The following is a 13915-nucleotide window of genomic DNA, read 5'->3' on the forward strand; positions in this document are numbered from 1 at the left end:
AAGATGCATACTTTCATATTTCAATGTTGCCAGCGCACAGAAAATATCTAAGGTCCATGATAGAGGACAGGCATTACCAATTCAAGGTACTCCCCTTCGGCATCACCTCGGCGCCAAGCGTGTTTACGAAGGTCCTGGCAGTAGCTGTAGCACACCTGCGCAGGTTATCCATCCCGGTTTACCCTTACCTCGACGACTGGCTCATAAGGGGGGACTCGTACGACACATGTTTTTGAACACACAAAAAGATCGTAGACCTTCTGTTCAGTCTGGGGTTCTCAATTAACGAGAAGAAATCCAGTCTAGTCCCCAGCCAAATAAAACAATTTCTCGGAGCTCTAATCCAGACGAAAGACGGCCTCGGCTTCCCCTCCAACGAGAGGGTTCAGAACATGCTTTTTCAGATACCTCAATATGTACGTCGGGAGGTGCCGGTGCGCAAAGCTATGCATTTGCTAGGAATGATGGTGTTGTGCATATACTTGGTTCCCCACGTGCGGCTGCGCATGCGTCCCATGCAAGAGTGGCTCAACAACCAGTGGTGTCAGGCAAGCGGACAATGGGAAGATCTGGTAGTTGTCTCGCCAGCCCTCCTTCTCTCTCTGCAGTGGTGGTCAAGAGAAAGCCTCTTGAAGGTGAAAACCTTCACCACTCCTGCAGTGGAAGCCACTCTCACGACAGACTCATCTCTCACGGGGAGGGGGGCTCACCTGCTTCAACAGACAGCGCATGGAATGTGGTCCCCTCAAGTAGCGTCCAACCATATAAATTTACTGACGATATTAGTGGGTGCATTAAAGGTCTTTCAGATGCAACTACATGGGAAGACAGTGCTGATTCTAACAGACAGCACTACAGCCATGTATTACCTGAACAAACACGGGGACACTCACTCTCCAGGGCTATCCAAGCTGTCCCAAAACATTTGGATATGGGCTTTCAAACACAAGATGTTTCTGTTGTCCCAGCATGTTCCAAGGGAACTCAATCTTCTGGCAGACGTGCTCAGCAGAGATTTTCCTCTGCCCGAAGAATACGAATGGCGTCGGTACGTCTTCGCAGAATGGGGCTTCCCAGATATCGACCTGTTCGCAACTCTGGAGAACACCCAATGCCAAGACTATGCCTCCAGGTACCCCCAGAACCACGCCAAGGGTTCGCTCATCTGATGGAAATGTCCCCCTCCCTACCAGTAAAACTACCCTGCCCATACAACATGTTGTCTCAGGACAGGGGGGAGACCCTACACCCATGTCCACAAACTCTGAACTTAGCAGCCTGGCTCCTGAGTTCATGGTCATACTCAGGGAAGCTAGAAAACCTAACACACATTATTGCTATGCCAGCAAATTGAAATGTTTTGTCATCTGGTGTAATTCCAAGGGCGTCCATTCCATCGATTGCTCACCCAACACATTGTGCTGTAGCTTACCCATCTGTTAGACACAGGGTTGGTCTTCATTTCCCTAGAGGTTCATCTGCCTGCTCTTTCAGCCTGCAACACATCACAACAAAAGGTGTCATGGTGGAAGATATCAGTGATTAAGGCCTTTATGGAAAGGGTTAAGAGGATTTATCCTCCCATTTCTCACCCAGCTCCTGGGTGGGACCTAAACGTGGTTTTGACCAGGCTCATGGGAGCTCCCTTTGAGCCAATCCATAAGCAAGTCTAAAAGACCTGACTTATAAAACGGCCTTCCTAGTGGCTATCACTTCTATTAAAAGGGTTAGCGAACTACAGGCACTTTCTGTTTGAGACCGCTTTGTTACAGTCCACAGGAATAAGGTAGTTCTGCGCACTCACCCCAGATTTGCGCCTAAATTCATCTCGAAGTTCCATGTGAACCAATCGATTGAACTACCTACCTTTTTCCAGAATCCTACTAGCATGGCTGAATGAAGCCTACACACACTAGATGTGTGCAGGGCAGTCATGTTCTACCTGGAAAGAACTAAACCACTGAGGAAAATAAACCAATTTTACGTTTCAGTGGCAGCTGGTAGAGAAGGGGATCCTGTCTAAATCAGCTTTCTCAAGGTGGATTGTCAAATGCATCACACTATATACTCTGCTATATCTGATACTCTTGATATCCTTGCCCCTGTCATGAGAATCCGCCTGAAGCCCAATGCCAAGTGCAACTCCTGGTATGTGTAACGCTCACCTGATTCTCGCAGAGGCGCCGGTCTTGACTGGGCGACTACCGTATCTTCAAAGGTGATGTGTAGCACCCGGTTGGCTCTTTGGGCTGGACCTCTGTGCACTGTATGCCTGACGTGTAGAGTAAGATGTCTTAGGTAAGTGAATGCCGAGCTCTCCATCTGCCTCGGGGCAGGGTGCTGTAACCAGTTTCTTCACTGGATAGGTAGCGCAGGCCTCTTGACTTCAGAGGACTGCTGTCCGTCGTTTACTGCACGAACGGTAAGTTTCGAGTCATTCAAATGTCTTTAAAGTCTTTAGTAATGATGTCTCTTGTTTTGCAGGGTTCCGGCGATGGCGGATGACGGGCTGAAGTGAGTTGAAGATGGAGCCCGTGTGATGAATAGAAGCGCCTGGAAGCACGTAAGTAAGCGCTTGTTGCCTGCTTCACTATGCGCTCTGTCTTTTTATTTTGCAGGTACGAGTTTGGAGCGGCTGCAGGGTGCCGGAATACCGACTGGATTAGATGTGGAAAGGAGTAATGGCACGTGAGTATTAAAGTTCCCCAATGTCTTTAAACGCACCTTGTTTTGTCTTTCAGATGCGGGATGCAGCGCCGAAGGCCTCCGGAGCGTGCGAAGAGTTGGTAAACTTTTGTCTTTCAGATGCCGGAATGCAGTGTGAAGACCTCCGGAGCGCACGAAGAGTAGGTAAGCCTTTGCCTTTCAGATGCCGGAATGCTAACCTGTTCTTTCTTGTCTTTATAGGTGTTGCTGAAGACTGGATTCAGGATGGTAAGCCTTTGCCTTTCAGATGCCGGAATGCTAACCTGTTCTTTCTTGTCTTTATAGGTGTTGCTGAAGACTGGATTCAGGATGGTAAGCCTTTTTCCTTAGGCCCAGGACCGGATGCAGAAGACACGATGAGCGTTCTGCTGCAGAGGTTGCAGAATAACGCAAAGCAAGATTCATCCACCGGGTGTGGTTTAAATAGCCTCCTGTAGTGCTTAGGTGTCTCCTTCCACAGCCACGCCTAAGTAAGAAAAGAGTTCCTGGTAAGAGAAGAGTTCCTGCCTTCCAGAAGAGTTCCAGTGTTCTGAATCTAGGGAGTGGCTCCAGCCCCACCCAACAGGAAAAGTAGTTCCAAACAGAAGAGGATCAGAGGCTCAACTGGCAGGCAAGTAAGCAGCATGGTCTGCTGAAGGTAAATCCACCCAAGCATTATGAGCCCGGCGCTTCCAGCGCTGGGACTGGGCATATTTATGAGCCTGGTGCCACTGGCGCCAGGACTGGGTCCAAAAGGTCCCAATTGGGACTGGTTGGCACTCGGAACCTGGGTTATGGATCTGCTTCCAAGGGAGTTGGGAAAACCCTGACCTTTTGGAAGCAGAGATCATGACAGTATGACTCAGACCTCGTCACCCTAAAACGCAAGTATAGGGTGGCCGAGAGGAAATGGCGTGCTTCATGTACATCCTCTGACAAAATGGCATGCCGCCTGCTCCAAAGGCAATACCGGCTCTCTGTTCTATCCAAGAAGAGAGCGCATATCCAAGCCCGCGTCTCTGCGGCATCTAACAACTCGGCTGAACTCTTTAAAATCTGCAGGGAACTGTCGAATCCTGCTGCAGTCTCTACCTCGCCTGTCCCTTCCCAGGCCCTTTGTACAGCACTGGCCTCTCATCTGTAAAACTCAGGACATCCTGCCCTCACTTTCCTCCTATCCCCCCCCTCTCCCTGGTCTTCCTCTGGCCCTTCTGCAGCCATCCCTCCTCCGTCCTTCTCTGCCTTTCCCCTGTTCTCCGCTAACGAGGATTCTAGACAAGTCCGATCTATGTAAGTCACGTTGAAACAGGTTCACCCCTGTTCCTCCAAAACTATCAAGGACCACATTGACTCCCCGGCTCCTGCCCTTGCTGTTTCTGCAATCACTCCTTCACCACTTGAGTCTTCCCATCCCCCGAAGCACTCCCTTGTGCACTCTCTTCTTAAAAAACCCTCTGCCGACCCCTCCTGCCCAGCTTACTATCGCCCAATATCCATAACTCCCTTCCTGGGCAAGCTCCTGGAAAAGCTCGCCATCTCCCAGCTTAATCTTCACACTGAATCTGTTGGCTTTCTCCATGATCATCAGTCTGGCTTCAGAGCTGCTAGAAGCACGGAAACTGCTCTCCTGAACATCCGTGAAGACCTGCTCTCCAACCTTGACTCTAACACCCCTTGTGTCCTCATCTTGCTTGATCTCTCCTCTGCCTTTGACACTGTCAACCATGCCATCCTGCTCAACTGTCTCTGTGATAACCTGGGTATCACTGGTCAGGCTCTGGCATAGCTGACCTCCTTCCTCTCCGACAGACCCTCCCAGGTCCAACTTGGGTCCTTCCTCTCTGCTATCTTATTCTCTACCTGTGGTGTCCCCCAGGGGTCTAACCTCTCTCCTTGGTTGTACAACCAATACCTTGCACTCCTTGCACACTGCACTGGCTCCCAGTGGCTGCAAGGATTAAGTTCAAAACCCTCTACATCGTTCACAAGGCCTTCTGGGGCCTGGGGCCTCAATACCTTCAACTCTCTCTTCCTAAATATCTTCCCTCTCGAGCTCTTCGCTCATCCGCCTCCAACTCCCCCAGGGTCAGTCGCTTCTCTAAACAACGAGTTGGTGCTAGATCTCTTCCTTCAGCTGGTACCTCCCTCTGGAACAGCCTCGCAGCCTCCCTCAAACTTCCGGAAACACCTCAAAACCTTTATCTTCGCTTCAGCGATTTCTGCTCCTCTACTCTGCTGACCTCCTGGCTGTAACCTGAACTGCATTGGCTACCTGGACACCCTCTGACCTAGGTCCTTCCCCTGCCAGATTCGCACACCCGCACTGCTCACCTGGCACCCCCGCACTTGGGTCTGTTTATGTATCCCTACAGTCCCCCTTCCAACCCTTGACACCTGATATCCGCACTTACCCTGCACTTGCCACTTGCTGGCCGTTACTTACTTATTGTTGTCATCTTCTCATGTACAGCACTGTCCCTTCCCCTTCCCACGCACTTGCGCGATCTGAATGACACCTGGCCTAGTAGAATCGTTGTCTGTCCTTCCTCTGTTCCCCTCCCTTGCCTTGTCGCGCCTCGAAACACTTGTATATAGGTGCGTTAAAAATGCCATATCATATCATATCATCTTACACTCTTGCTAAAACAGAACTGCCCTTTAAGCCTAGAGCACATTCTACTCTGGGCGCTGGGGCTTCCATAGCATTCATTGCAAATGTTCCGCTTGAGTCCATTTGCAAAGCGGCAACCTGGAGTTCTGTACACACGTTTACAGAACACTATTGCCTAGACACTCTCTCTAGGTCTGATTCTCAGATGGGACAGGCAGTACTAAGACATCTTTTCACTACTGTTCCTTCTCACAACCCACCTCCAACTCCGGGTACTGCTTGCTAGTCTATGCACAGCATGTGATTCTAAGCAGATTAACAAACATCAGAAGACATGCATTACAAACCGTAATAGCATTTCTGATGGTTGTATCTGCTTAGATACACATGCGCCCTCCCTGCCTCCCCGCTCGGAGTGGAAGGAACATAGACTTCTTACTACTTTCCCTCTTTATGTACTCACTCACAATAGCCTGGGGCTCCCTCATGGCAGGAAAAATACAATCGGAGGGACCTCGGCACGTGAGGGATTTTGGGTACACTACACGTCACGATAGCGATAGTGTTACAGACCTATGCCGACGTCCCCTTTCGGTCCCCGAAAGACAAGATACAATACTCTGTGGTGACCACTGGATGTCGGACCATATGCACAGCATGTGAATCTAAGCAGATACAATCATCAGAAATGCTATTACGGTAAGTAATGCATGTCATTTGAGAAGCTCATAATAGAAATAAAAATGTATTACTTTTGCCTAATTAAATGTGTAATATGCCACATCACAAACCTGAGTCCTGATAAGCCATCCCCATTGTGCCATGCATATGCTATTTCAGCCATTTTCAGCCACTCATCGCACTTGTCTCTCCACACGCATGGGATGTTGTGCCTGACACCTTACCCAGTTCTGCCATCTCCCATACTATGGAATCCATGGCTGTACATGTTCATGGCGCTCAACTGTCCGATACAACAATATTCTCTGCTATACCTGTATTTTTGTTATATCAGAAATGGTGGAATGAACTTCCAAAAATATCAGAATTTCATTCACCAGCAGTTCAGTTGTGTAAAATGGCTAATCATGTAACTTTTGTAATTGTTCTGTTCAGACAAACTTGTTTAAGTGCCACTTACAATATATTGAATTTGAAATGTAACTTGCACTATTTTACAAATAGACGATTAATCATGTTGATTTATTAATAATCCAATAGGTAACCTATGGAACCGGAAGCGAGAACCCAGTATTTCTTCGAAGAGTAATGATGAATTATTAATGCAGAAATCTACTCATCCAAATCAACTGAAAGAAAACCTGACCCAGAGTGTCTATGAAGGAAAACCATCTCCAAGTCAGATGAGGGCCGGAAGTGATTGCGAACTGAGGGATGAGAAGAATGGTCAATGGCCCAGTTTACATCAGACAACACCTGCTGAACAGACAGTGGAAACCTACGCTGAGCTTGAGGGGATGGCGAGAAATGACAATGTTATTCCATGTGAGCCAGACCCAGTGCAAGCCTTCACGCCATACACTTATGTTGAAAGTAATGACTCCTGCCCGAAGAACAGCCGCCCTGGACGCCAGCGAGGGTCCAAAGTGAAAGGGAGATGCCCATGTGCAGTTTGTGGGAAAAGCTTTTCTTCGATGTCAGCGCTTATTGTACATGAACGAATACATACAGGAGAGAGACCATACCACTGTTCTCTGTGTGCAAAAAGCTTTAAGCAAAAGGGCACTCTGCAGAGACACCAGCTCATGCACACAGGAGAGAAGCCTTATCAGTGCAATCTGTGTGGGCGGAGCTTCAATCTAAAGCACAATCTAGTGGGACACCAGCAACTCCATGCAATCAAGGTGCAATATTTGTAATGCACTCTGCTGGCAACTGTGTAAAGGCTGACATGTAAGTGATGGACGGAGGATGCCTTAGTACCAACGTACAAATACTGCATAGGTTAGCCATGCACTCAAATTAAATCATGACTAGCGAGGACTGCCGAAGGATTGCTGGCAGTAATAAATATGTCCTCATTGTGAACGAATAGGACGTGGAGTATTGGAGGCAATCCACATTTGCAATAAAACTATGAGAATTCCTGCACCAAAAGAAGCACAGGTAAATTAAAAACCCCACGGACAAGTGCTGCGGGCAAATGAGACACAATATGTGCACTAGAAGGAAGCAATTGTCAGCACAACAGGGATACTAAGGCAATCGTGACATTTATTTGAGAGACTAATAAGACTAACGACTGTCCGACACGCCTTGAGTCCTTATTAGCTTCATTCGGCTCATATTATAAAAATCTAATCTAATCTAATCTGGCGCAGTGGGAGAATCTGGAGGGCTGTTATGCATTGAACACCAAAGAATACATTGCAAAGAGTGAAGCTCTGTTGATATGTATGGACTTTGAAACAAGGAGGACTAATTCCTGTCCGATGAGTTAATACACACATCCAACGTACATCCGTGTTGTGCCTTTTAAGGGCAGAAAGAGGGTGGACTTTGTATGACTCATCCAGTTGTTTCTAAGACATGTCTACCAGCATCAAAGGGAATACATGCATAGAGGGTATTACATTATGCATAAATTACCCCACACTGTGGTATGTCTATTGTAAAATCACTCTGCACCATGAGGTTAATTCTGGACTCGTTGGACAGTGATGGTAGCTAAAGATATGCTCACATGGAAGTACCAAAAAGAATCTGATCATGAGGACATGGGAGTCTGTGTTGCTAAGTAGGACACTGTCGTAAAAGAAAGCACATGACAATGGCTGCGATTAGAGAGCTGATCACAAACTCACGTGCACGATAGAGAAAGAGAGCTACTGATTAAATAGCAAGTCATGACATCATAGGGACCCATATGCTAGTCTCCATGGTCTGGGTGGCAATCAAGCTTAAAGCTACAGAACAACAGGGCCACCTTGTGAACATGGGAAAGGAGCTGTGACTTGCACACAATGCACAATGACAATTCCTTACATTTACTTTAAGAGACGCGTAATGCAGAAACATGGCTGGTTCTGATTTTTGCTGGAACTTGTTACTTGAAACTTGGTTTTAAGTTAAAAAGATATATGTGTTTAATGATTTACTGATATGAATAGAAACAAGACATTTTGTATTCAATCTTCAATATTCAGTGCAAGTGTGATTTCTAAGGTTGTAATGCTCTGATTAGAACATAATTCATATTTTTGAAAGGCATATAAAAAGGTATCTCCTTCATTGCATTTTTGAGAAAGCGTTATCTATCATGTTACATAGAGATAGAAATGTTTGCTTATCAACAGTTATATGTTGGATGTACATGAATGAATAAAGCAGGTGTGTGATCTTTCAAAATGTATTTATTAACATTCTCCACTGAATCATTTTATGAACCAGCTCCTGGAAAACACTGGCTTGTTCTTCTGCTATAGTGGACATTCTGCTGCTGCTGGATATCATGGGGCATTTTTACATGTGCAACGTGTCCCATGTATAGGGGATCCTAATTGCACATGCTTAAAGTGTACTGGAAGGATTAGCAACTCACTGATTGGCATATAGTGTAATTCGCCGAGTTCAGGCAGGCAGGCAAGGAATCTGTACTGTTATTATCAGCGTGTACATTCTTCTGCACCTGTATTGCATGGGGCCATATGTTGCAAGCAGTATATTCGAAGTGACATATGCACTTAACTAACCACACAATGTGGCCTAGCAGGTATGAGAGCTTAGAAAAACAATGATATGGCACAGGCCGCCCAAATAAGCAGATGGGACACTACCCCAAAATTTGAGTGGCTGATATTTGGATGTGCTGCGGCTCCATACACTCACAAAACAGGCTTGTGACTTTGGCAGTGGGTAAAACAATCAAGTTATTTCGAACTGATTGTGTCCTCCCATGTATTCCTCATCTTATGGTAGTTATCCTTCCAGAGTCTGCTGCTTCCGAATCTTTCTTCGACAGCGGGCACTGTGTGCCATCTCGTCGAGTCGATGCTCCTCTAGAGCTTCCGTTCGACTGTCAACGTCATCATCAGTATAAGTAGCGCACACAGCGCCCGTTGGCTTCAGTTCTGTTTTTCCGAGCTAACGCTTTGAAGAATTATGGCACGCTTTTTTTCTTCTGTGAACTTCGATAGTTATTTTCGTTCTGAAAATGTTTTCCCCGTCGGCTCTATCAGCACCAAAGACGGGCTTCAAGAAGTGCCAAGACTGTGGATGGAAGACCCCCACCGCCTATGTCTGTGGTGTCTTGGTACCGGTCACCGTAACTCCGACTGTGGCTCTTGTCATGTGATGATCGAAAAGGCTCTCAGGGAGCGTAAAGGTAAATTGGCGGTGGGGAGGATGCCTTCAAAGTCCCCTCAAAAAGAAAGACAGATTAGTCAAGGGATTCTCCTTGACGTAAAAAATCGAAATGATCTTGATCGAGAAGTCGATCACGCCGTTCGTCGTCTTTGCCGGTTTCTTTGAAGAAGGCCAAGAAACGGCGTCATAGGTCACGACAAAGGGAAGTCGAAGACAAAATCTCCGAAACCGAGCCATAAGCCGGTTCTGTGTCGAGAAAGATCTCGATCCGACGAGAAATCATCGAGGGCTTCAACAAGTCAGGAATCCAGTCCATCGACGGTTCCTTCGAAGAAGCATAAGAAGCCGACAATGTCGACTCCTTCACTGACACGGTCGACACTGACAAAAGCGACTTCGACTTTGAAGTAATTGTCGACGATTACTTTGAGATTGTCGAAGCCAGCAGTAATCCAAGAAAAGGTTTTCAAACCTTTGCCCAAAAAGATTTTTTGAAGATTTTGATTTTTAAGCCACCTATGAAGATAATGAACCTTCAGATGATAAAACACCACCATTTGGGTTACAATATGGGACCCCTAATGTGCCAGAGGAATTGATCTCTGATGAGTCTAGATTAAAAGACTTATGACAACCTTCAATTGGCCAGTTGGTTACATACCTCTCCCAAGTTAGAATTTGGCAAACCAGATCCTACTGATCATGCTGACTCCTCATATAGGAAACTACTGAGTAAGGTTATAGAGTTTTGAGGTTGGAGCAGGCCTACTCCTTCTTTTGAGCAGGATGATCTGGCAGATATCTTGGATCAGGGTCCCCAAAAAGATCCAGTGTTGCCATTTCACACTGCACTACAAAAAAGGGTCTCCACAAATTGGGTGACACCAGAGACTGCTGCTGCAGCGAATAAAAATGTTGCTGAAAAAAACCAGAACATCCAGCAGCAACCCAGAGTATCTGACTAAGCATCCTACACCATAAAAATGTGGTGGTTCAGGCTCCTACATCTACCAAGCAGTCAGCATAACCATCCATCCCTCCTGATAGGGATGAAGAAAGAGTGGATACCTAGGCGAGAAAGATATTTACTGCTGGCAGTATGGCATAAAAGTCAATGAATGCAACTTGTACCTTGTCAAGGTTTACGATTACCCTGTGAGATTGCATAGCTATGGCAGCTGACCACATCCCAGAAGGAGAGGAAAGATACAGCTTTCAGGCGATCATCAATGATGGCAAGGAGACACTGGGTGAATGTCTCCAGTCAGGTCTGGATAATGCAGACAGCATCAGCAGATCCATGGCAACTAGCACAGTGTTATGTAGGTTTGCGTGGTTAAGGAAATACAGGTTTGCACCAGATGTGCAAGCTAGACTGCTCAGCATGCCCTTTGATGGCTCAAGGCTGTTCGGCAGTAAGGTGGATGAGGTTTTTGGTGAAGCTTCAGACCTCAAAGGCGGTGGCTAAATTCCTTTGTGCCGCCATTACACAGCCTCAACACCCCATCTCTGGCTTATCTTCCTGGAGGGTTAAGTCCTTTCAATTCTACTCCTCAATTGGATGATGAAGAAGACAAACCTCTCAGAAAAGATTCCCTCGTGGTGGATGAGGGAGAGGTGTTAAGCCAACCCAAGCAACAGCATTTTTATCATCAGTCGCCGCGTCAGCTGCCTCAAAACTACTCTGAGGCCTTGACTCACAAGACCCCGGTGGGAGGCAGGCTTACTCAGCATCTGAAAGAATGGCGGGGCATTACTTCAGATGCTTCAGCACTGGAAACTGTAGCTCAAGGTTACTTCCTCCCTTTCCAAAAAAGGCCTCGGGATCATCCACTGGGGAACAACTCTTTCAAAATTCTGGATCCGCTCCTTGTGCAGGAAATTTTGACCCTGCTAGAGAAAGGTGCAATAGAACATGTACCTGTAGCGGAAAGGAACAATGGTTGGTATTCCCCATACTTTCTGATTCCCAAAAAGGACGGAGGATTGAGACCCATCTTGGACTTAAGAAACTTGAACAAGTTCCTCAGGAAGGACAAGTTCAAGATGGTTACCCTTTGTCTTGCGCCCAGGACATTTTTGCATATGGCATCAATGGAGATTGGGCCACCATTGATGTGTTCCATCACGCCTTCTCCCACATTCACCCTTTGACGGTCTAGTCACTTTCGAATATGGCCACTTCCGGGATATAGCCCTCGATCTCCCGCTAGCCGGCACGTTGCAACTGTTCTTTTCCCTTTGTTGCAGTGATTACGCTTGTATATTTTCTGCATGGTTCCTTTCACAGGACACGCTTTCCTTTTCTCAGCCTCCTTCCTTGGCTGTCTGCCAGTCTTCTCCGTACGGGCCCCTCTGTACTTGGGTCTCGCTCGCGAAATTCTCTCTTTTTCTCTTTTCCCCAGCGGCCTCCCGGTCTCTCTCTCTCTTTCTCTCTCTCTCTCTCTCTCTCTCTCTCTCTCTCTCATTCTCTCTCTCTCTCTCTCTCTCTCTTTTGTTTCACTTTCCTAGCTTTGCGCATCGCTTCCCAAGCCACATGCACGCCCTTCTCTTCGGGCTCCTCGCTTCCCTCAGGGACTTTCTCTTTCCGTCCTTGTCTCCCGCTGGAGACACTCACCTACTGTTTCCACCGGTCCGCATTGTGTCTCTTTCTGCCCACACACAGATGTCCTTTTGATAGCCTCCACTGTACTCTGACCAGAGCCTACCTTCCTACGGAGTCCCGCCGTGCTGCCACGGATACAGCCCCTCTACGGATCACTCAGTACTGATACAGACCTTTCTCTCAGTATCACCACTGATCCCTCAGCTCTGCCGCAGACCTCCCATTCAGTGGTACCTCAGACTTCTCAGTGCTGACACAAAGCTAGCCTCGGGCACATCAAGACTTCCACTCACTTCAGGTTCATCTCAATACCGTGGTATTTTGTGCCTCGTAGGCTTTTTCCCCGTTTTTGGTCTGCCTTGGGAGAAAGGCCACATGTCTGCAGTCCACAGGCATCCACTGTGGCTTCCTCTCGAGGCAAGCCCTACCTTCATAAAAAAAGAAGGATTACCGTTCAAGGAGGTGCTTGGCGAAGAGCAGTCCGGACACCAGTAATTCAGGTGAGGAGGAAGAGGAGATCAGCAGTTCCGGGGTGGAAGATAAGGGTTTTGATGTTTTGCAATGACAAGAAGCAGGTATGGCTACGGCCAAACAGGTCCAAGAGCTCCTGGCAGCGGTCCGGGATTTATCTCAAGAAGTACAAAACCTAAAGACTGAGAACACAGTGTTACACCAGCTGGTACAGCCCAAGAACACCATCCAGCTGAATTGCCACCCATTGCCCTACCTTCTGGCAAGTTTGATGGCACACCAAAGAAATTGAAGGAATTCCTAGACGCATGCATGATTCACTTCACATCCCGGGCAACTACTTTTACTTCAGAACATGCTTGCATTGGATACATGACATCCAACATGACAGGCAATGCATTGGTCTGGGCTACGCCTCTGGTTACCAGCGCTAACCCTGTGCTTCATGACTTTGGAGGCTTTCTAGCACTTTTCAAGCAGGCCTTCGAGCGACCAGAGATCACATTCACAGCTTCTGAAGAATTGTTGGATGCCCGCCAAGGCTCGACAGATCTGCTGTCCTGCATAACCACCTTCAAAAGACTAGCCACCGAAGCGGGCTGGCCTCAGCAAGCCCAGTACGCTATCTTCTGGCGCGGTTTAAAAGAAGATATCAAAGATGAGCTTGTGCGCTCACCGAGACTCCCAACCTTCCTTGACTTATTGTCAACTTGCAGGAAAGGAGATCTGAAAGGAGACGATACCAGGGCACCTACTCTTTCAGTGACTCCCCCCCTGCTTCCTCTTCACCTCAGCGTGCTTCCCGAGAAGAACCCATGCAGATAGGGGCTGTCTGCTCTCCACTCACGCCCGAGGAATGGAAACGTCGAAGAGCGGCGTGCCTTTGCAGCTACTGTAGATCAGATGGGCACCTACTCCGGGATAGTCCAGAAGTACCGCACGCCGTCCAGAAAAAGGACGACCCAGGACCTAGGAGGGACAGGTTACTGAGGGTACAATTCCATTGTCAATACCTACGTTTCTTTCTCATTCTCCTCACCCGACACTCAGGAGGATACCCGTCTCATGGTGGGGGCGGTTCAAGTCTGCATCAACCAACACAAGACCGATTTTCTGGCTCTCCTGGACTGTGGAGGAGCAGGGAACTTTGTTGACACCATCTGGGCGGACAAGGTAGGTCTCGGGAGACTCAAACGCAAGGAGGGGCAGATGGTAGA

The 13915-nt window shown here is 47.6% G+C and overlaps 1 protein-coding gene across 1 annotated transcript in view; it reads left to right on the plus strand.

Moving 5' to 3' along the window:
- LOC138565921 (zinc finger protein 793-like) overlaps positions 1 to 8665 on the plus strand; it is a 214043-nt gene extending 205378 nt beyond the window's left edge. Inside the window, exon 8 of the mRNA XM_069643040.1 lies at positions 6518 to 8665. Coding sequence (XP_069499141.1) covers positions 6518 to 7176 — 659 coding nt within the window. The 3' untranslated portion in view covers positions 7177 to 8665. The remainder of the gene's footprint in view (positions 1 to 6517) is intronic.
- Positions 8666 to 13915: the final 5250 nt, after the last annotated feature.

The sequence above is a fragment of the Ambystoma mexicanum genome, chromosome 1p, assembly GCF_040938575.1.
Source record: "Ambystoma mexicanum isolate Mex_15411 chromosome 1p, UKY_AmexF1_1, whole genome shotgun sequence".
NCBI classification, from domain to species: domain Eukaryota; kingdom Metazoa; phylum Chordata; class Amphibia; order Caudata; family Ambystomatidae; genus Ambystoma; species Ambystoma mexicanum.